Here is a 21,408-nt window from a genome sequence, read left to right as displayed (position 1 = left end):
GTAGTAGTAGTAGTAGTAGTAGTAGGGTTAGGGTTGTAGTAGTAGTAGTAGTAGTAGTAGTAGGGTTAGGGTTGTAGTAGTAGTAGTAGTAGTAGTAGTAGTAGTAGGGTTAGGGTTGTAGTAGTAGTAGTAGTAGTAGTAGTAGGGTTAGGGTTGTAGTAGTAGTAGTAGTAGTAGTAGTAGGGTTAGGGTTGCAGTAGTAGTAGTAGTAGTACTGTAGCTTTATTGTCATTATATTGAGGGTCAGACAACAATATAATGAAATTTAGATAGCACTCCCTGAGGCATAAAAACTATTTAAAACATAAATTAAACATTAGTAATCTATAAGGGCAATAAAGTGCAATATAAAAAGGTGCAAACACCAAACTGTTCAAATTATAGTTTTAGCCAATAAGACATTATTGGATGGTTACATTTAAAAAAATAAAAGACTAAAACCTTCTTTTTTTTCGCTGTACTGTACCAGAAATGTACCGAACTGTGACCCTGAAACCGAGGTACACACCATACAGTCAATATTGAGTACCTTTACACATTTAATATTAATGACTAAGTCTTTTGTAACTCTTAGTCACCTGAGCTTTAGCTGCCAGGTGGCACACTGTGTTTGGCTTTACACATCACGTGTACTCGTGCTTCAACACTGACCTAAGGCAAACACACCGGCTTCATTCATGAGGGAACCATTGTGAACACACACACACACACACACACACACACACACACACACACACACACACACACACACACACACACACACACACACACACACACACACACACACACACACACACACACACACACACACACACACACACACACACACACACACACACACACACACACACACACACACACACACACACACGAGCTGCCTTTGGTGGGGGCACACAGCGCACCTCGTATGGGTTAATAATTCACACTCTTACAGAGCACTTCACTTGCTGCTTCAAAGGGATTTCAACACTCAAATCTATTTTACATTCCACGGCACAGCATGTATCTGGGTCTCCATTTACATATCTGAATAATTAACAGGCTATCCTGTCTAATTAAATCCTCAGAGAATCCTGGGGAGCGTTATCACTATTCTTGTTATCAAAGAAAATCCTCAGCTGCAAAAAAAAATTTTTAAATAATGAAGGCTTTGCTGATTCAGATAATGGACACGGAGAGACTGGCCAGCTTGAAGGCTTAAGAGTTAGAAAGTTCACTGTAAGCAATATGCAGGGGAAACCTGTTTGAATCCAAACATGAATACCAATAACTAGAGAGGACACAGAGTCATGTCCAGGCTCCAGGCCTACACAGCACACCATCACATATTCATGGTGATATGACTTTGGGCAATTTCTTTAATTAGCTTGAGTTTCTCTGCATTTACATGTAAAAATGTTCATCATCATCAGTGCATGAATATGTCATACAGCCAAGAACACATGTACAGTATATCAAAGAATCTTACTTAATGATTCATCAAAAGATCTTTAAAATCATTCCCCCCCCCCCCCCCGCGCCCGGTCTATGTCCAGCCACTTTGAGATATAGTGTACTGTTCTCAGATGAGGCTATATTTAATGTCTGCTATCTTGAGGTCTCCTACAGCGTGGTGGTGGTGGTGGTGGTAGTGGTGGTGGTATCTAGCAGGAGGGGGGGCACCTCGTATCAGATTCCATGCCTGTGTCTTTTATCCCTGTGCTCAGGGTTTGCACCACCAGCATATTGTCCCTAATCTTGGTGCATCTGTTGGCTCACGAAGCCCCATTAAACAGCCAGACCCCTCTGATAAGGTTACTGACTTAATGCTCACTGACATAATTAAATTGAGTATTTAATCTGGCCATGGGAGCGGAGGAGACCCAGAACCCTGCTGGGCGAGTCGGGCCGTTCACATGTCGAGCCTCGGCTGCCCTTCCAAATGACTTGTACTTTGATCCACATTGGGGTGATCGCCCTTCCCAACAGTTCCAGAGAATTACACAATGACTTCCTCTTAACTCACTTCACCTGTTGGTTTCTGCTGCATACAAAAATCCAGTATCGGTCAGGACCGAGTAGAGTACAAATCATGAAGTCACAGGCTAAACTCTGTTCCACTAGCTTCTGCAATCTCTCATTCAGCATTTCTTTCTTTAAAAAATTCTGGAGTTTAATTTTCCTATTCAGAGACAGCTCAGCATCCGCTGCAGAAATGGAAACTTTCATGATTTTAACTAAGCTAAACGAATACTTTGTGAGCACAGAAAAAAAAAAACACAGCAGTGCAGGTACTCGCATCCTTGTAACTTGGTTTTGTCCAACACCCTCCTCTTAAGTCATATTCTAACATCTGAGCTCGCTGTACAGACTCAACACACTCATGGACTCTGTTGAGTAGAGCCTGACCAATATATCAGTCAGCTGATATAGGCCTAGCACAGATATATCAGTATCGGCAAATATGCTGTCCAATATGTGCCAATTTTTTTAGTTTTAGTTTAAGTTATATAGGCAGAATTTTTATTTCTTAATTCGAGTTTAATATATTTTTTGTTCTGTATTTTCATTCATAGCTAATTATAATAATTATTGAATTCCCAGCTGTATTTTTGTTATTTTATGCAATAAAGTTTCACTCCTCCACAGACCTCATGCTAGTCAGATGGTCTGGTAGATAAATTATCAGATGCAACCCTCCAACTCAAAAAGCTGCATCATGACAGGTTTTCAGATGCTGTGTGATGATGTGACAGGCATAATGATATGCTAACACTTAAAGAGCATCTACAGGTGGATTTTGTTTTTTAGAATAGAGTCAGGAGTATGTTTATCAGAGGATACTCTCTATAGGACATCTGACTGTACCTTTATCTCATAGCTCTGACCACAAAAGGGTCGGGTACAGAATTCTGGACTTTTAAAGGGTACCGACCAAATTACACCGATCAATCAGTGCCAAATTTTAGTACTATGAGAGCAGGTTGCGTTTTGTGAATTGTTGATGAATATTGAGAACATTCCTTATGAGCCTTTTGAAAAATCTCTTTAGTTTACCAACACACACACAAACACCTGAAATGTCTCTGCTGTGTTCCTGTTTGTACTTTCAGATATCAGCCTTATATGTTAAGAAGACACTGCCAATAAACTATGCAAGTGGTGGAAGTATCCGTGTCTAAACTGCTGAGTGGGTGTTTCCATTTCCGTTTAAACAACCCCTGAGAAAAAACATGTAGATGGAGTCCCAGTTACAGCTGATCACATATTGAATTCCAGGTGCCGACACCCTATGGACACAAATGTAAACAGTACCAAACCCTACTTCACTGACACTTCATCAACACCCCCGAACAGATGATGTAGCGTAATAGCCGACCAGTCGCAGTATGTCATACAGTCAGTTTGTCCTTGATGTGTCCCCACCTGTTCATTAGCACACCGACAGCATCAATATCAAACATGATGCACAGCTACACAAACAGAGCTTCACAATAACACTACACTGCAACATTACACTATAGACAAACTAACCTAGGTCCTTCTTTGTTCACACTTTAGTGCTTGTGTATTCAGTTTTGGGTGGCTCCTCAGGCTATAGCAATCAGCTGTGTTTACTGCCACACTGTTTGTCATGTACAGCCAAAATATAATCACACTAACACACCTTAATTTTACTTTATAAAATTTTTTTTTTTTAAAAAGGCGCTAAAACTGCACACGACTGCTTACCGCACTGTTGAACCACCCTAAATCACCGCAGGGAAAATTCCTTCACCGTGACAGCCCCAGAGACAAATCACTGGAGTTTTCCTTTATCCTCACTCACACACTTCACACACACACACTCACACACACACACACACACACTTCTGCATGACACAACACTGACACAAGTACATTTGTTTGGTTGGTAGGAAGAGGGGGAAATGATGAAAGGTTTCGACACCACGCGCTCCCTGCAGTCCCTCCAGCTGCCAGACACAAAAAACAAGAGCTGTCGACACCACCACCACCACCACCCCCCCAAAAAAAAACACACAGACACACACACCATCTCACCTTTTGACCTTTGGCACCTTCGCCGTGACAGAATTTGTGAGGTGAATCTTGTTTATTGGAGGAGCTCTTTGACACCTCTGCTGTCACAAATCCTATCAGTTAACTCTGACGTCTGATAGCTGGTTTCTAATAATTAGTTACATAATTCCTCTAGTAGCCTAATAAATCTGTTTATTACTACTGTTGTGTTCTTTTTCTCTCTTCTCCACTTCCTAGAAAAGCAGTTTTACAGTTTTCTTAAACTAAAATTATAGACACAAAAAAAGTCCTGTTCACTGATCTGACATCCTTTAAAATTTCCTTTTTTCCCCATCTCAGGTCAGACCAGGTCAAGCCTATAAAGGTCAAATGTGCAAACCATAATGACTGCATTTATACACAGGACCAAAAGGTCATTATACAAGTTCAGACAGCTCTGGGGTTCTGGTGTCTGACTCTATCCAGGTATGAGTACAAGAACGTGCCGTCTACTAGTTCTGCTCATAAACAGTCATTCACTTGAGGGGCAGTGAAAACACACGCTCCACTTCTGTCTCACACACTCCACTTAAACATCCTTTCTAACCGCAAACACTCAAGAAAACCGACACGAGCCACCACGTTAACTCGAGGAAGCTTTATTTATACTTGTCACGCTTGACCAATTTTCAGTAGCTCCAGTGGAAAACTAGATTTAATTTGATTTGGGTCCAATACACAATTAGGCATGTTACAATGCTCCATTGCTTCTATTTTAGTGCAGCTACACTGACACTACAGCTGTCAAAAACTACTTCATCCCTAGATGGTGTTCAGAGTTGTCTTTTATGACAGGAAACAAAAACTCACATGTGTTAAACCTGGATTATGTTTGAAATGAACACACACACACGCACGCACACGCACACATCCGAGCTATCAGGCACAACGTCTGGGCATATCCTAGTTTGCGCAATGCTACCAACACTCCCAAATAAATGAGCAATCATCATCATCATTATCACCATCATCATCATCATCATAGGAAGGGGATATTCCATCTCATTTCCTGGCTTATACTAAGCCATCAATTCAGTTATGAGGCAGTAGGAGCAGATGGCCTCAGTTTAAGAAGGGACTACACTGTGAGAGGAGATCATCACCCATGGGACACAAACACACAAAAGGTCACTCTCTCTGTTGGAGTGTCATCCATGACACTTGTAACTGAGTGAATACTGATAAACTCAATCAAATGCTTAACATGTTAGCGTGTTAAATGTATCATGAACATGAATACCTGGATCTGACCTTTGGCCTCCTATTGGACTTACTTCATCAACAACAAGAATGGGAGAGAATATTAACTTTCACTGCTTTATTTCCAACAATGCTTTACCTGAAGGATAATTAGGTTTCATTGAAATACAATAGGATAGGCCTAGTTCTTGCTGTATGAATACTGTAGACGGATTTCAATATAAAAGTCCTAAAAAATATATATGTATGTTTCTGTTTTATGGACTACTAAAAACAACACATGCAACAATATGTGAGACTTTTCTCCTTCATACTGAATCCAGCACTCACGTTACACAAAATGAGGTCATATTTCATTTTCTAAAAACTGTCATTTTAGACATGGTTGACCTATTGTTATAGTGCACAATGTTCATTCACCTACATTGTCAAAGGTAACCTGTTTTCCTCTGCAGACAGTGTGTTTAAATACATTAGAAGTCCATGCATCCCACCGTATATCAGTGACTTATCATTAGCTCTCACTCTCACTGAGGAAAACTCGACATTATGAGACTGAAGCTAGTACATAATGAATATTATCATATGGCGGTCTTTTTATTTAACAAATGGTGAAATTTAATGGCTGGTCTATTGAAGCGACGCCAGTTTGGACCAGTTATTGCTAACTTGGCGTTAGCTAACTTGGCTAATATTAACCTGCTGTTTCTAACTGTTGAACCATTTTCTAATAAACGTAAAGTAACGGTGTGAATGAAAACAGTGACGGAAAAGAAAGCTAACAAGATTCAAACACTACAAACGTAGTGAAAAGTTGCTCCAGTAACGCAGTGACAGAGTGTGTTATTAACAGGAGAAAAGACACGCAGTCATTTAAACAGTGAGTAAAAGTAGACAGTGTTACTCACCTTGCTCTGTTACTACTCTCCTCTCAGTCACTTGCTGCTCCTAACGCTGCTTTACTCCTCGTTACAGCGAGGCGAGGAACTTTTCACCGGTTTCATTCAAAGTATCCAAATTGACCGTAACCGCTGCTTGTACACAGACTATCCAGCCCACACAGATAACGTTATTCCTCGAGGTTACCTGGTCACAAAATTCCACCGTCGTTCAGTCCACACTTTGCAAAAATTCCTCCCAGTCATCCAACTTTGACCAGTTCACACACCTGACGGCTCGGTGAGGAAAATCAATGCAGGTAATCCATGCAGCTCAGAGTAATGCTCAGTTTGGTTGGACTCTGCAGGTTTCTCTCCCACATGTAGCCGGTAAGTGTGGTGGGAATGGTTTGGTGCGGTGCACAGCGCACTGCTCTCCACAGGAGTAAAAAGGGGTTTGGCAAAGGGGGATATTTCATGCTGCCTTCAATGGCTCCTTGTTAATTTAAACAAATTCAAATATCAAGTGCGCAAGTGAAGTAGAACGCATATTGTACATGCTTTCAGATTTGGAAATGTCGCCTTATTTGTGGTGCCCAGTTTCAGCTGTAATGGACAGACCTATAGCTACTTTACACAACAGACCAAACAGGAAATAAGATGATGTTAAATATGCAGAGGAAAGCGTTGAAAAACGACATACAAGTTATATTTTGCACGCTGTAAAGGGGAACTTACTGTTGTACCATATTAAATCTTTCTCACATTTAATATATACTAATATATTCAATTGTAATTAGACAATAGAACAATAAAGACAGAATAATTCAAGTTTAAAATAGACTATAAGGACTCTGTGCAGGAGGAGCGGAGACAAAAATGCAGAGAAAAATCTAACTATACACTGTACAGAGAGTGACACTCATGCACTGTTTAAGCTCTAAATTGCTCAGATTTAGGTTATCTTAACATTAACTTTAGCTGAAATCACATTTCAGCATCGCTATCTAAACTTCCAGTATTAGGTTGTCGATGCTCGCTGCAATATTCCCAACTGTCCATGAAGGTAGCATTAGCTGCTAGTGAAAATACTGGTGAATGGTGGACCTCTCCTGGCCAACTGGGGACATGCATCCCAAAAAACGTCATGGTTTGATCCCCAAACTTTCCCTCACTTTACAGACAGTATAGACAAATACTGGAGTTTCTGCTAAACTGCAACAACCTATCCAGAGAAATAAAGTCTTTATGACTGGCTGAAAGCTGTGATACAAAAAATATGCAGTTCAGTTTAAATTCAGCCCCCTGGAGAAGCACGGACCACACTTTAATGACAGCTATTAAGTTAATAAGTACTATAGGCCTAGCATAAGCAGCTCATACAAGGAAGAACAAGCTGCCGCAGCAGTCTTCAGTTGTAATTTTCCATTCAAAAAGCATTAATTAAATATGGTATAACTGGAACTGAAGCTCTAAATATTTTCCATTTTGGGTGATGTTGTTTCAGGGTTCAGTCCCCATCTGCTCATCCATTTACAGCAGCTATATCAGGCCCTGAGACATCAGATGCACATCAATAGAGACCACACAGAGATCACAAAACCCTGCTGTACACACTTGTCATCTTTAAGGAGGGGTCTCTCTCCCATTCTCTCTCTCTCTCTCTCTCTCTCTCTCTCTCTCCCTCTCTCTCTCTCTCTCTCTCTCTGTATCTTTGTCCCCCTGATGTGAAAAGAAGCCTTTTATCTCCCCCTCTTCTTAATTCTCCTGTAATGAGGACTGAAGCTAGATAAGCCACACTCACTTCAAAGATCACTCAGCCCCACCCACCATGCTCCTCCTCCAAACCAACCCCCCCAGGGTTCAAAGACAAGACAGCATCACTGGGGTCTACTCAACTCTTACAACACACTGTACCACTGTATCAGTAACATATTGCAATCAAAATATGACGCTTTTTTGTTCTTAACATTGCATCAGAATTGTGTGAATATCAAATAATGCTGAGATGAGACAGATGAAGTCAGTGAGCCATCATATGGTAAACTCATACAGTATAAATTCATATATTCAGCCACTTGCTCGTGAGATATTTTATGTATTTGAAGTTTGCACTATATTTCCAATAAGGAGAGTGCTCATATGATGGTCTAGATTCCAAATATTTCTATATAATTGGTTTTCATGTAAAAACTCAGTAATCTACAAACAGAGCAGATATGGTGCAATAAAAATAATTATACAGCTGTTCTGGTATTCCCAATCTCTCATTATTAACCTCATGGTGACTCACAGTTTAGCCAGTACACCATGTATTGTATTTTCTGCTCTTGCTGTTGGGTACCTACCTAGAAACATCCTCTAGTTTCTTTGGAATTGACTTAAAAGCTGCATAGCTAACAGAAGTGGAGCCAATAAAAGTAAGGCCAAGATCCAAACTCAATCCAAGCTGAATAGAAACTACTTTTAAACTGTGTGGACACATTGTGTGTTTTGTCCTCCATCCCTTCCATTGAAAGAACATTTGATGGATATCTTTAAATAGTCAGTATGAATAGGAGGAATGATTACAGAGAGGAAAACTACTTCATGTGCTCATATATGGACACCTGACTGATGTTTTAAGACACTTGAAAAATTGTGAAGCTGTCCTTTAGGTATGGTTAAGTAATATGATGAATGTGTCTAATTGCTATACACCTGTTTAAATCTTTGCAGTTTGATTAATACAGTTTCAGCAATAATAATAATGAATACCAGTGTGCATGTACGCATATACATCAGCAGCAATAACATGCTGGTGTACAATAAATATAATATAAATGTGTGAATAAATAAATAAAATAAAATAAAATAAAATGTGGGTGACAGACTTATTTGAAGCTGATAGTACCATTGTACTCAGGATCTTTAGGGGTTCCCTCAGTCTGTGTGGCTGTTTGTGTGGATTTGTGTGTATGTTTCTCATCACAGGCCTGTATTCATAGCAGGGTGAAAGAGATGTGAGTTGGAAAAGTGGAAAAGCAGAGTGTGAATGAGCACGCCTGTCTGTCAGGAGCAACACACTGCATTCATGTCTCCAGGAAAAACACTGAACCATTCATCCCCAAGAGTTCACACATACACACACACATACACACACACACACACACACACACACACACACACATACACACAGCTCGCGGTCACTCTGAGAACCAACTTGTCTGCAGAGTGGAGAGAGGAGCTGGGCTGGCTGGCTGGCTGGCTGGCTGGCTGGCTGGCTGGCTGTGGGATGTGGGGGATGGAGAGTGGGGAGGCTGGCTGGTAGGCCATGGGTGGCTGGGGGGAGGTGTTGGAGGAGTTGGGTCAGAGGGTAACCTCCCCCATCCCAGCCCTTGTTGTTTGCTCTCGTGCTTTAACATGTAACTTATAATAATAAAGTTAGGAGTTACCTCTGCTGTACATCCTTTTAAAAATCTTGCTCTCACTTATCCTCCCTCACTGACAGTTCATCAAACACATTTTTAAAGAATGTCTGGTATGCATTTATTATCCAAGTTTGGCATCCAAGGCTGACGTGTAGTGCTAGTCTCTACTGAGGGGGGTGAGTGATTTAAGGGATTCTTGATACATGGCTGGATGTGTAGATATATATCATTACAGAGCTGTTTTGGTCAGAAGGACATTTTTTCAAATGAAAAATGCTACAAATGTACAGATAAAAGGATAAACCAAATGTAATGCCAGCTTTATTCATTTCTTAATTATGTGTTTGTTTAAATACTTTAATAATAATTTAAATAGAGAAACACATAGCATGTACAGCACATGTGCATATATATGACACTCTTAAAAGAAAAGAACACTACATACAACTTGAGAACAAGGAATTCTGAAAATGGATGGAAAGAAAATAAAGGTCAGGATAAGTGAAATAAACAGCCATATAAAAATCTTGTAAACTTTGAAAAGTTTAACAGCTTTTTAATTTTTACATTCCGAGATCAAAGAAATGTATTGTTTGATATAAGCTGTAAGCTCTGGGAAATATGTTTTTTTGCAGAAAATTTAGACCTGAATTAGTGTTGGGCAATTTGGATAAAATAAAATATACCTCAATATCGATATGGCAACAATATTGTAGGGGTGATCATCGGTGCTTTCACAAAATATTACAGATTTTTGATAAATAATCATTGGTAATGTGGATATAATGATAATAGAATTTTACTGTAATGCAGCCTTTAAAGGCAGAAAAGATGATATTACAATATCCAAAGTCTGAGACGATATCTAGCCTCATATCACGATATATAATATTGATATATTGCCCAGCCCTAGTGTGAATGTTGAATTTGGATAAAATGATGAGCAAATTAATCGAATAGAATTGCAAGCCAAGATTACTGTTATATTCAGTCAAACCGAACACATCGTGACAGTTTACTCCACTGTTCATACTGAAATATTCTCAAGCAAGACAGCCAAGTATCCCAGAATGCATTTCACAACCAATTGGCAGCTATGGTGGAGATTTTAAACCCGGACGGACTAGAACGCTTCTGTCATTTTCGCTCTAATACTGTTAAAATGTCACTTGATAAAATGTTCAGATTTTTTTAGACGAGAAATTAACCATGTAGATTCCCAATGCATGATCAGTTTATCTTAATAACATCTGTTTGGAAATTTGCTCCCTTGTGTGGAGCCACAGAAATTCTTGCTATAGTAGTCTAAAGATAGGCCTATAAGGATTTCTCACACACACAAAATCCACATTCTATGCAATTAAATGCACTACACACTCAATTTGACGGCATAGTATGTATGGTATGTTAGTTTGCTATTCCTAACACAGCCGATGTGTTTTTACTGACATTTGTGGGAAGTGTTATTTAGCAGTGAAGACTTGACTATTGAAAAAAAAAAAGTTTTTCAAATAAATGTTATGTATTTTGTGTATAGTGAATATCTATCTTTCTCTTTTCTTTCAGTGCAATATAGAAATGAAACTTTCGACTCCTTCCTCTCCAAAACCCTGTCTACAGCTGAGAGGAAGGAGTTTGTTCTGGACTTCACCAAAGCTCTTATTGAGGCAGATATTCCCCTTGGGAAATCTCCCAATCTGGTTCCTTTTTTTCCAGAAATACTGCAAGCAAGGAGGATCTGTTCCACCTCCATCTCACCTCCAATCTCAGTACTTGTCCGACCTGGTCTGTCCGTATATGGACGACATTGAGAGGAAAGGGAAAAGCTGTATATGTTATACTGGATGGGACAACAGATGCTTGTGGTCGCTGTGTCCTTATCATTCTTCTGCAGTCTAGTAGACCTCTAGCTGCAGATCTTGTTTCCACTGTGATTAATGCAGTCGCTTATTGCCTTGAAATTTACAACTGCCATTCCAGCTATGTTTGTGCTTTTGTAACAAGTTCAGCAAGTTACATGAGGGAAGCCTTCAACAGATTTCTTCAAGGTTACTTTCCCAACACGAAACACATCACAGGTCTGGCACATATGCTCAACTTGGTGCTAGAGGTCCTTCCTGATACCTTTGGGGACTTTACTTTGGTGTGTAGCCTTGTAGGAAAGGGTGTTTTAAAAAAAAAAACCCAGCCTCCATCTGCCAACTACTTTAGTGGATGTTGATGACTTTTATCCCACTGTACGATGCTGCTGACAGAGGGAGGGAGGGAACCTGACTGAAGACATTAAGACGATGCTGATTGCCTAATTCAACTGTAGACCCCAAGAAACTCAGTCACTCAGTCACACCACTCACTGATCACTTGTTCTGTTATTGCTATTGTTGATTTGTTCACTTACTATTGATTGAATGACTTTCGACACTTTGCAGTTGGATATGTGGATATTTTGGATATCCGATGGTTTAAATTTAAAGCAGATAAATTATTGATGTATTATTTATTTATGTTAATGTTTTGAAGTGCTAATTATTGGGAGATGAATAATGGTTAATGTTTTGCTAATTATTTGCTCTCTCTGCTCTCTCCACTTTCAGCTTGCATTTTAGTGGCCACATGCATTTTATGATGGTTGACTTCTATAACATTATGTTCATACTTTGTTTTGAACTGCTGGTGATGAAATAAAAATATCAAATTAAAAGGTACGTTTAAAATCTACTAAATATGTCTTTTCAGCCTGTTTGAGTTGAACAATTGTTTATCACATTACAAGCAAAATAAACATTCCGCTGAATTCCACAGATTTCATTCTGCGCAGATTCTGTTTGGGCTTAGTAATCAGTCATGTGTGCATGTATGGATGTGTAAGAACGCCTGCAGAAAACACAAGATAATAGCTATGCTGCAATGAGAGGACGCACAGTGGGAAGGTGATGAGCATTATATTAGAAACCACATTGGACTCAGGTGTGGCTCATGAAATTGGACGGCTGAAGCTTCATATTAGCTTCAGATCAACTTTTAAATACATGTTTACACAGAAGGAGGACTGTGGATTTAGTCCTCCATCACTTCCATTGTAAGTGCATTATGAAAGGATCTTCTAATGGTCAGTATGAACAGGAGGAATGATTATAGCGAGAAAAACTGGTTTAAATGCTCATTTAGGCACTTAACTGTTGTTTTAAGACACACTTGAAAAATTGTGAACCTGTCTTTACACACTGTTCATAGTCCAGAACATTTTTGTCCACTAGATGGCCATCCTGCACCAGCATTAACCACCTCCATCAGTTGCTGAGCAGAGCTGGTTCATACTTTGGGGAATCATAAGAGGCTACACTATTAATGATCTTTTCAGCTTCTGCACAGCTGCAATGATAATTATCCACAGCTTTACTCTGAAAGCCAGCAACATGTTGTCTTGATAAAGTGTGATATGACAGTAGATAGGAACAGTACATCATGAACTAACTGTGTTTTAAATGCGTGACTATACCAATAACACGAAGCACGTGACATAAAACAATCTGGGTGTTTTGGCTTGCACGCGCATTGCGTGCGCGCTTCCGTAAAGCAGTGATAAAGATGGCGGCTGCCGCCGGATCAGGTAAGCAGACTTCACCTACAGTTCAGACTGTATCTTTTCTTTTTCTTTTTTGCTTAGAAGCTACAATTGACCAGCAATTGATTAGCTACACACTGGTGTTCCAGCCTCCAGCAGAGCAGCAGCAGCACAGTTTCTACTGTAGCAGCACACTGTTAACATCTGCTGCCGTAGCGCTGCTCGTTAGCTCCGTGGCTAACAGAGCTGGCCCAGTGTGAGCAGCACTCACATATCTGCAGCAGCCTCAGTGTGCCATTATGCAGCTCACCGGTCAGAGAAGAGGATACATTATTATTTCAGTTCATATTAGTGAGTGCTATCCTTCTGTAAGCTCCGCGGTGACGGCCGGGTCAGCCTGCTGGCTAGATAACGTTAGCTGGCAGCACAGCTCCGCTCAACAGCTGGAGACACACAGCATTCAACAGTCAATAATAACCATAATCTTACTGCTTATTTAACTAGAGGCCTGTTTTTAGCGACATGTTTTACTTTACACAGTTAAGTAGTAACAGTTAGAAAATGAAAGTCCAGCTTCACTCAAAATATGGTATTCCTCTTGTTCACACAGACAGACGTTTGAGCTTCAAGTGCAGAGCTGCTTTTCACTATTTTCAACTATTTGCTTTATATTACAGATTCAGATTTTTTTTAAATGAGGGAGAAGGAACATATTTGAACAAGATCATTGAACATTCTCTTGAAGAAAACTCACTTATTTGTGTGCAGGAAAATCTTGAATGACAGGTACACTGCAAAGCAACCCTAAAAGACTAAATGTATTCCATATGTTAGGCCTGAGGACATGATGCTATGAGAAGAGTTCTAAGCAAGGTTTCAAGAATGTAACCACACCTTAACATCTTGTGAAATCTTGTATTTAAAGCCAGGCATCACATTCAATTCAAACAGTTAAGCTTACAAAGCAGTTGTTAATGGTACGATTAGTTCATAAATCAAGTCAACGGACAGAAAATGAATCTGCAACTTTTGATCATTGGTTTCAGCTTCTCAAATGTGTTGATGTAATATTTTTCATACATACACAGTCATAGTGAAGTGAATATATTTAAATTTTGGACTGAAGAAGACATTTGAAGATGTCACTTTTGAATCTAGAAAACAACTTTTAACATTTTCTAGTCAAAATATTAATAAATCAGAAAATAACCAATCAGATTAAATAATTGTCAGTTGCAGCCCTGCCAAATTGTCATTTTAGCTAATGTACGAGGTTAAGAGATGATAGTATGTTAGAGTAGGAATCACTGACAGGTATTATTTATCTGTGAATATGACAATAATTTAATATAACCATCATAAGTGATACTAGAGACATGTTTGTTTTTACTGATATCTTCCTTTAGGTTAGCCTAGCATTCAGGCAAGTCATTCACAATAATATGAGTGTATGTTCTCCTAATGTGTGTGTGTGTGTGTGTGTGTGTGTGTGTGTGTGTGTGTGTGTGTGTGTGTGAGAAGGCATCGTGGTTCCCCGCAGCTTTCGGCTGCTGGAGGAACTGGAGGACGGTCAGAAAGGAGGCGGCGACGGCACGGTGAGCTGGGGCCTCGAAGACGACGACGACATGACGTTAACTCACTGGAACGGCATGATCATCGGCCCCGCCAAGGTGAGCGGTCCCACCGGGGGCCCCGCAGCACTTCACTACGTCATGCTGCTCTTCTCTGAGCCAACACACAGAAAGAGACCTTTGGATTTTCACCATAGCTGAAAATCCAATCATAGACCAACTTCAGTGTGCTTTGGTGGAAGTTAATACTTAATGAGTAAAGCTCCCACTCCATTTATAACTAGTACATGAAGGTCACACGCATGCTTGTGTCAACTTGAATCAACAGCTGGTTAATTAAGCAGAGAGAATGCCAACATGGTGAACAGACACTGCGCTCTGTTTGGCTGTGTGGGCGTGCTGTACTAACACAGCAGCAAGGACAGGAGTGTAAGTGGTGCACGAGGCTCAATCTCAGTAGCACATAGTGTGGCTGCAACTGCAATTCAGACCTCATTTTATTCTACTTAGCAGCTTGTTCTAATTCACTGATCAATTCAAAACTACATTGATATTTAAGCGTTTTGTGTCAGTCTGGAGACTGGTAAAAGAAGCAGCAGCAGACACAGTGACGCACACTTTGTTACAGTTTGGGTGAAGTCAGTTTTAAACGGTGCACCAATGAGCAGTTGGAGGGGTTTGATTCCAACGGAGTGTAGAATGTTTGAGGTCAAAGATGCGTGTGTTTGTTGTAACAAAAGGAAACATAGTGGGTGGGTGTGCTTCCTTTAGTGGCACGTACATGGTACAGTGTACTCTCTAGAGAGTTCTTATGATGTTCTACTTCCTGGTGTGGTTGGGTAAGGAGACTCATGCAGTAGTTTGCATGTGTTGTTGCAATATTGCATGTGGTAACTTTTCTTTACCGCTGTGCTGCTGGCAGAAAATAAAATAAAATGTGTATGGATGAGAGGCTGCTCAGCTTACTACCAGGAACACAAAAAAACTCAATGATACTGATCTTTAAAAGTCTCGTCAGTTGCCAAAAAAAAGGCGAGAGAGTGAAAAAACAGTGTGGGCGATCAAGAAAGAGGAAGCATTGCATACTTTACTTCTATCTTGTCAAGTTCTTATTAGCGGATCAGTGAACTTCACAGTCAGAAGCAGAGTGACAGCTGTCTCTTGAATGGGTGGAGCATGAGTCAACCTGAAAGTGGTTTAAGTTTGGTAGAAGTTAAGAGCACATCTGGCTGTTTTTAATGACCCAAAAAAACGCTCCACACACCTAGTTATAACGTTCAGTATGGCATGGCAAGGCAGTTTTATTTATATAGCGCATTTCATACACAGTGGCAACTCAATGTGCTTTACATAAAACAAACATTTAACAGAAAGAATTGAAAAACAACAACAACAACAAAAAAACATGGAATTTGAGAAATAAAAATAAAACCCAATTATAGTAAACACATACATACACCCCCCCCCCCCTTAAAAAAAATAAATGGGCACATATCACACAACATTCACTAATATATATATATATATATATATATATATATATATATATATATATATATATATATATATATATATATATATCTGTGATAGGTCAATATTGCCCGATAATATCGGCTGACCGATATATCGGTCGGGCTCTGTTAGGATTACTGACCAGATACAGAACTTTACACGCAGAACTGTACTGTTAAAAAAAAAAAAACTGCTCTCTGCCATTATCTAAAACACCAGTTGATATTTAATAAGGTGTAACATTAGTGCTGGTTTCCTTTTTTTGGGGCATTTTTTGCCTTTATTAATTAGACAGTTGGTAGCATAAAGGTTGACAGGAAACCAGAGAGAGAGAGAGAGAGAGAGAGGTATGACATGCAACAAAGGTCCCTTGCTGGATCAGGGATGCTGTGGGTGTATGGCATGCACTGTATTAATTACAATCATTTTCAGCAGATGAAGCTGATGTCTAGATGTTGTCTAATATGATAGAAAGCTCCAGAACAAACAAGCACATGAACCTGAAGTGGATATTACTTGTTAACTGCTATAATCAACAAATATGTGTCATTATTTTTGTGGACTTTCTCTCTGTGAACTAACTTGTCACCCTTTTTTTTGTTTTTGTTTGAATGACAGACTGTGTATGAAGGCAAGATATACAGTCTGAAAATAGAATGTGGATCCAGATACCCTGAGTACCCTCCTCACGTGCGCTTTGTGAACAAGATCAACTTGAGCGGCGTGCACAGTTCCAATGGTGTGGTAAGTATCTACATTTGTCCACAGACTCACTGGTTAAATCATTCATTTCAAGTGTAATTACTAAGGTAAGGTAGTACGTTGTTGGCACAGCACTTCCCTGCCATCCATGTTCCAGTCAGACTCAACAGGTTTAATATGAGGATGTTACTGCTTTAAATATTAAAGTCACAGTGATGCAGAAAGTAGAGCATCTTAAGCTTCAGGGAAATGAAGGAATTAAACCTCAACCACATTATTTAGAGATGTAAACATGTGTAAACAAGTGTTTGCCTGCTGAACTCCAGTGTGGTAGCACAAATAATGAACACATTTCATGTCACTGTGTCTTTAAAGATAGAAAAGAATGGGGCCTTTTGCATTAGTATGTGTAATTAGTGTTAGAAATCTCATAATATAGCACATTACCTGTTAATTCAGTAGAGAGACTGGTGGTAATATATGTAAAAGTCGAATCAACTGAATCACAGAACAAATCAAATGAGTCCTTGACATTGAAGGAGCTCCTCTGTAAATCAAATGTGCCATAAAGCACTCCTGCTTATTGAGCTTGAAGATGAAGGCAGTGGTGTAATACAGTGCAGTGTTAGAAGGATTGATATCTACTACTGATGTGATGGGAATCTCAAGCTGTATCACAATTCAGTCAGATGATCCTCCAGTCTTTTATTATACATCTATAGAGTCAGAGGACTAAAACAGACAGGTTAAAAATGTTGGAGTGAAGCATCAGAAGCAGAGAGCAGCTCTGTAGTATCTTTCATTAGATCTTTGTCCAGTGACTTACACAAAGTCACATTTGATGGACTGAACTTTTGTCAATGCCTTTGACACATTATGAGCAAACATTTGACACTATTTTACGGGAATAGAAAAGAGGAAATGACATATTTGGCTACATGAGAGATAAATAAGCAGGTAACACAGGGACACAGGATTAAAAGTGAGAGAAAGGCATTTTCATTTCACTGGGTCTGAACATTTTGAGTTTTACAAGCAGCGTCTTTATTGGTGGAAAATCTATGTGCACAGATTCCGTGTGGGCTTGGAAACCCAATGACATCATCTGTGTTGTTTTATCAATCTTTGCAAACACAGTAGTACTTGTGATGAGATTCTGTGTTACAGTCAATCAATCAATCAATGCACCTTGATGCATCTCAGTTTTTGATTTTCACGCTTTTTCTTTCTATTTGGTCATACTGATGATAACATGTTCATATATATCATCATGAAGAAAAGATGCTGCACTCTCATCCTCATGTATCACCACAACAGAAGTGTACCAGCTGGCATCAGCATGTTTTGTCTCTACTGTTCAGTGAGACAGATTAGACAGTAATGAGACACAATGTGAAAATGGCACTCAAGTAACTCTCAGATAATGTTTCAAGTTTGAAGATGTTATTTATTTTAAACATGTATTTATTGAATATATAGTTATTATTACAAACAAGGAACAGCACAGAACAAGAAGGCACATGTGGGTAAAAAAAAAAAGTCAGCATTATGTACAAAATGATATCTAGTTAAATAAAAAACAAAAACAAAACGAAAGTTCAGCTCATTATTCCATATCATTGTTTTAAAGGAAAGTACACAAAACCTTCCAAAATGTCCAAACACTTGCCAAGCTTGTTCATTGTAGTGTGTTTATTTTCAGAAATCAGATAAGAAATAAATCAGATTAAACACAGCTTAAAGCCAAAAAATAAAAGTGAGTCTGTAGATGCATCTTAAAAGTATCAACACACTCAGACTGTCTAACGGAGCAAGGGCCCGCTATAGAAAAGGCCCCCAGCCTTTTTCCGTTTTTCCATGAGCGGGGCACTGCTAACATGCTAAGGTGGGAGGATCTGAGGGGTCTGCTAGTGCTGTAAAATCTGAAGAGTTCTGAATGATCTGTAGGGACAAGACCATGGAGGGATTTATAGACAATTAGGAGAATTCTGAATGTTATACTGTAATGAACGGGGAGCCAGTGTGAGGATGGGGGTGATGTGGTCTCATTTCTTGGACCTTGTTAATAACAATAATGATGTCTGAAAACAGAAAACTAAACAGAATGACCTGTACTTGTGCCACCTGTCAATTGAAGTCTTCCCTCATGATGTGTGTCTTACATTTCTGTGTGTTTTTGTGTGGATAAGGTGTTTTTCTAATCATCTGTCTCCTGCATGTCTATCCATACTGACTACTCAGGCTACAGCAGGTTTATGTTACAATTGGTTAGTAATTGGGCACAGCTGCAAACTAAAGTATATTTTACATTTTACACAAGTCTATTTTCTTCCATTCTACACACTGAAATACTATTATTGGGCTCTTTCCACTGCCAAATAGTTGATCATCTATACATTTAGCCAATTGAACTCTCCTTCTGTGGACACCATAACTTTAACATCAGACAGCACACTAGGTTTCTGCACACTTGGGACTAATACAAATCCTCCTCCTCCTCCTTCTCTTCCTCTTGCTTCAGGTGGACATCAAGTCGCTGACAGCGCTGTGCAGGTGGAAGAACTCCTACAACATCCGGACGGTGCTGCAGGAGCTCAGACAGCACATGATGACGAAAGAGAACAACAGGCTGTCCCAGCCACCTGAAGGCCAGGTGTACAACTGAGACTCCTGCTGCCACACACACACACACACGCACCCTCTCACACCCTCTCACACACACACTCCAAGACTCGACTCGGAGCCTTCCCATTGGACAGAGAGGAAGTCTATTACAGTCCACATTCTGCAGACCAGATGTTACCAAACAAAACATACTGTACATTTAATGATGTTATTTTTTTATTCTGTCTGTGTTCTTCATCCAGATTGTAAAATAACACATGAGCTGATTGAGTGTTACCAATCATGTGTGTGCAGTGGACAGTGAGTCCCTGTTATATGTAGGTATTGTGGTGAGGGGAAAAGAAAACACACCTCTGTAACCCTGACTTAAATATGAATGTTAAATATTGGGATCATTCCTCACAAACCTCACCATCCTGCAGTATACTGACACAGATCCCCCTCACTAAGATAATAATGCACCCCTCCAAATTTTGCTTTGTTCAGTCCCCGGGGCCACATCACTCTCAAATGAATTCCCCATTTTTTCCCTTGCGATCCCGACAATGTGAATTTGCCGGGCCGTCTTTTGGAACGAGCGCACGTCCGGTTACACGGGAATAAACTGCTACTAGACATTCAGAGACGTATATATCAACAGGGCACTGCTGGCTCATCACTCATGTTCTCAGACCTGTCTTCAGTGTGCCATATGGTTCATAGCGCTTTGTGATGGTGATTGATTATTAGCAGCCGGGGAGGGGGGAGGGGGGGGGGGGGGGGGGCGCATAGTTTGTGTGCTCGGGACCTTTTACACGATCACAACTGTACTGTGGGCCTGTGTGGAGCAGGAGGAGCTGTGACTTTTTTTTTTTTTTTGTTAAATGTTGCTGTTTTTTGGATTCTTGTTTCAGTTCCTTTGGTCTCTGGGCTGACCTGTGTAAACTCCATGGAGTCTTCTCTTTCATACAGAGAACGCCCACTGAACGCAATGTACGACTTTGGATGTTTATTTTATAAATGGGGTTGAATCTAATCAGGGTGACGGTGAACTGTTGCATGGTTTTATTTGAATTAAACGTTATTACTTTTGCACATGTGTGTGTCATGATTCTCCACAACAGATTTCAGATCTGTCATGATTCCACATATTCTGCTACTTCTTGTATGATGTCATTACTCTTGAAAATACAGTAATCATTAAAGTCATTTATATAATTAAAACATCACATTAGCTACTAACAGCTTCTGAAAAGTGAAGATGTTTTGCATTTGCTATCAATCAGACTAAGTAAGCAATTTTAAAGTTATTATCCACCCATCATCTATTTTTTTAATTTCACATATCCACTCACTAGACTTGAGATGGCTGTTTAAAGGAAATGAAATTGGGAGGTTTTTTTTTCTTAATTTAAATAAACAGTGGCCATGCTCACTTTGAAAACATGCTGGTGACAATGTATTGCAATCCTGGATCACAATCTACTAGTCTGCTGTTTACACAGATGTTCAGTATGATCCTCCTGTTGTCAGCAAACCTTGGTTATAATACACCTAAAGTTTTATTTGTAGTTGTGAGTCAGTGTTCACCTCACCAGTTAAGGGGTGGATTGAAAAAAGAAGGGTTAAAATCAAAAAGGTCAAGAGGTGTCTTTTAGTCCTAGAAATGCTGTATCCTTCATTTCCCATAGTGCAACAAGTAGTATAATGTCAGTGGTGGAAGGCACTACACACATCCTGCATTTCAAATCCACATTAATAAAAGTACTGAATTATTAAAGTATTAAAACATTTGCAAAAAATTGACCCTGTGACTGATGCATTCTAACATTATGATGCACCAGTGTGTAAGCAGCATGTTGCTGTTGATGCCGGTTTAGATGGAGCTCATTTTATCTATTATATAT

The 21,408-nt window shown here is 39.6% G+C and overlaps 2 protein-coding genes across 2 annotated transcripts in view; one reads left to right on the top strand and one right to left on the bottom strand.

Moving 5' to 3' along the window:
* plxnb1b (plexin b1b) overlaps positions 1-6,520 on the bottom strand; it is a 127,030-nt gene extending 120,510 nt beyond the window's left edge. The window contains exon 1 of the mRNA XM_062442246.1: positions 6,168-6,520. The gene's annotated coding sequence lies outside the window, so the exon portion shown is untranslated. The remainder of the gene's footprint in view (positions 1-6,167) is intronic.
* A 6,593-nt stretch (positions 6,521-13,113) lies between these two features.
* Positions 13,114-20,590, top strand: ube2v1 (ubiquitin-conjugating enzyme E2 variant 1). The gene is made up of 4 exons (XM_062416306.1): positions 13,114-13,157; positions 14,634-14,782; positions 16,814-16,939; positions 19,419-20,590. Exons 1-4 carry the CDS (start codon positions 13,136-13,138, stop codon positions 19,560-19,562), a joined length of 441 nt encoding a protein of 146 aa, XP_062272290.1. The 5' UTR covers positions 13,114-13,135; the 3' UTR covers positions 19,563-20,590.
* Positions 20,591-21,408: the final 818 nt, after the last annotated feature.

The sequence above is a fragment of the Scomber scombrus genome, chromosome 3, assembly GCF_963691925.1.
Source record: "Scomber scombrus chromosome 3, fScoSco1.1, whole genome shotgun sequence".
NCBI classification, from domain to species: domain Eukaryota; kingdom Metazoa; phylum Chordata; class Actinopteri; order Scombriformes; family Scombridae; genus Scomber; species Scomber scombrus.
The sequence above is the reverse complement of the archived record's forward strand: the minus strand, read 5'-3'. Positions and strand labels throughout refer to the sequence as shown.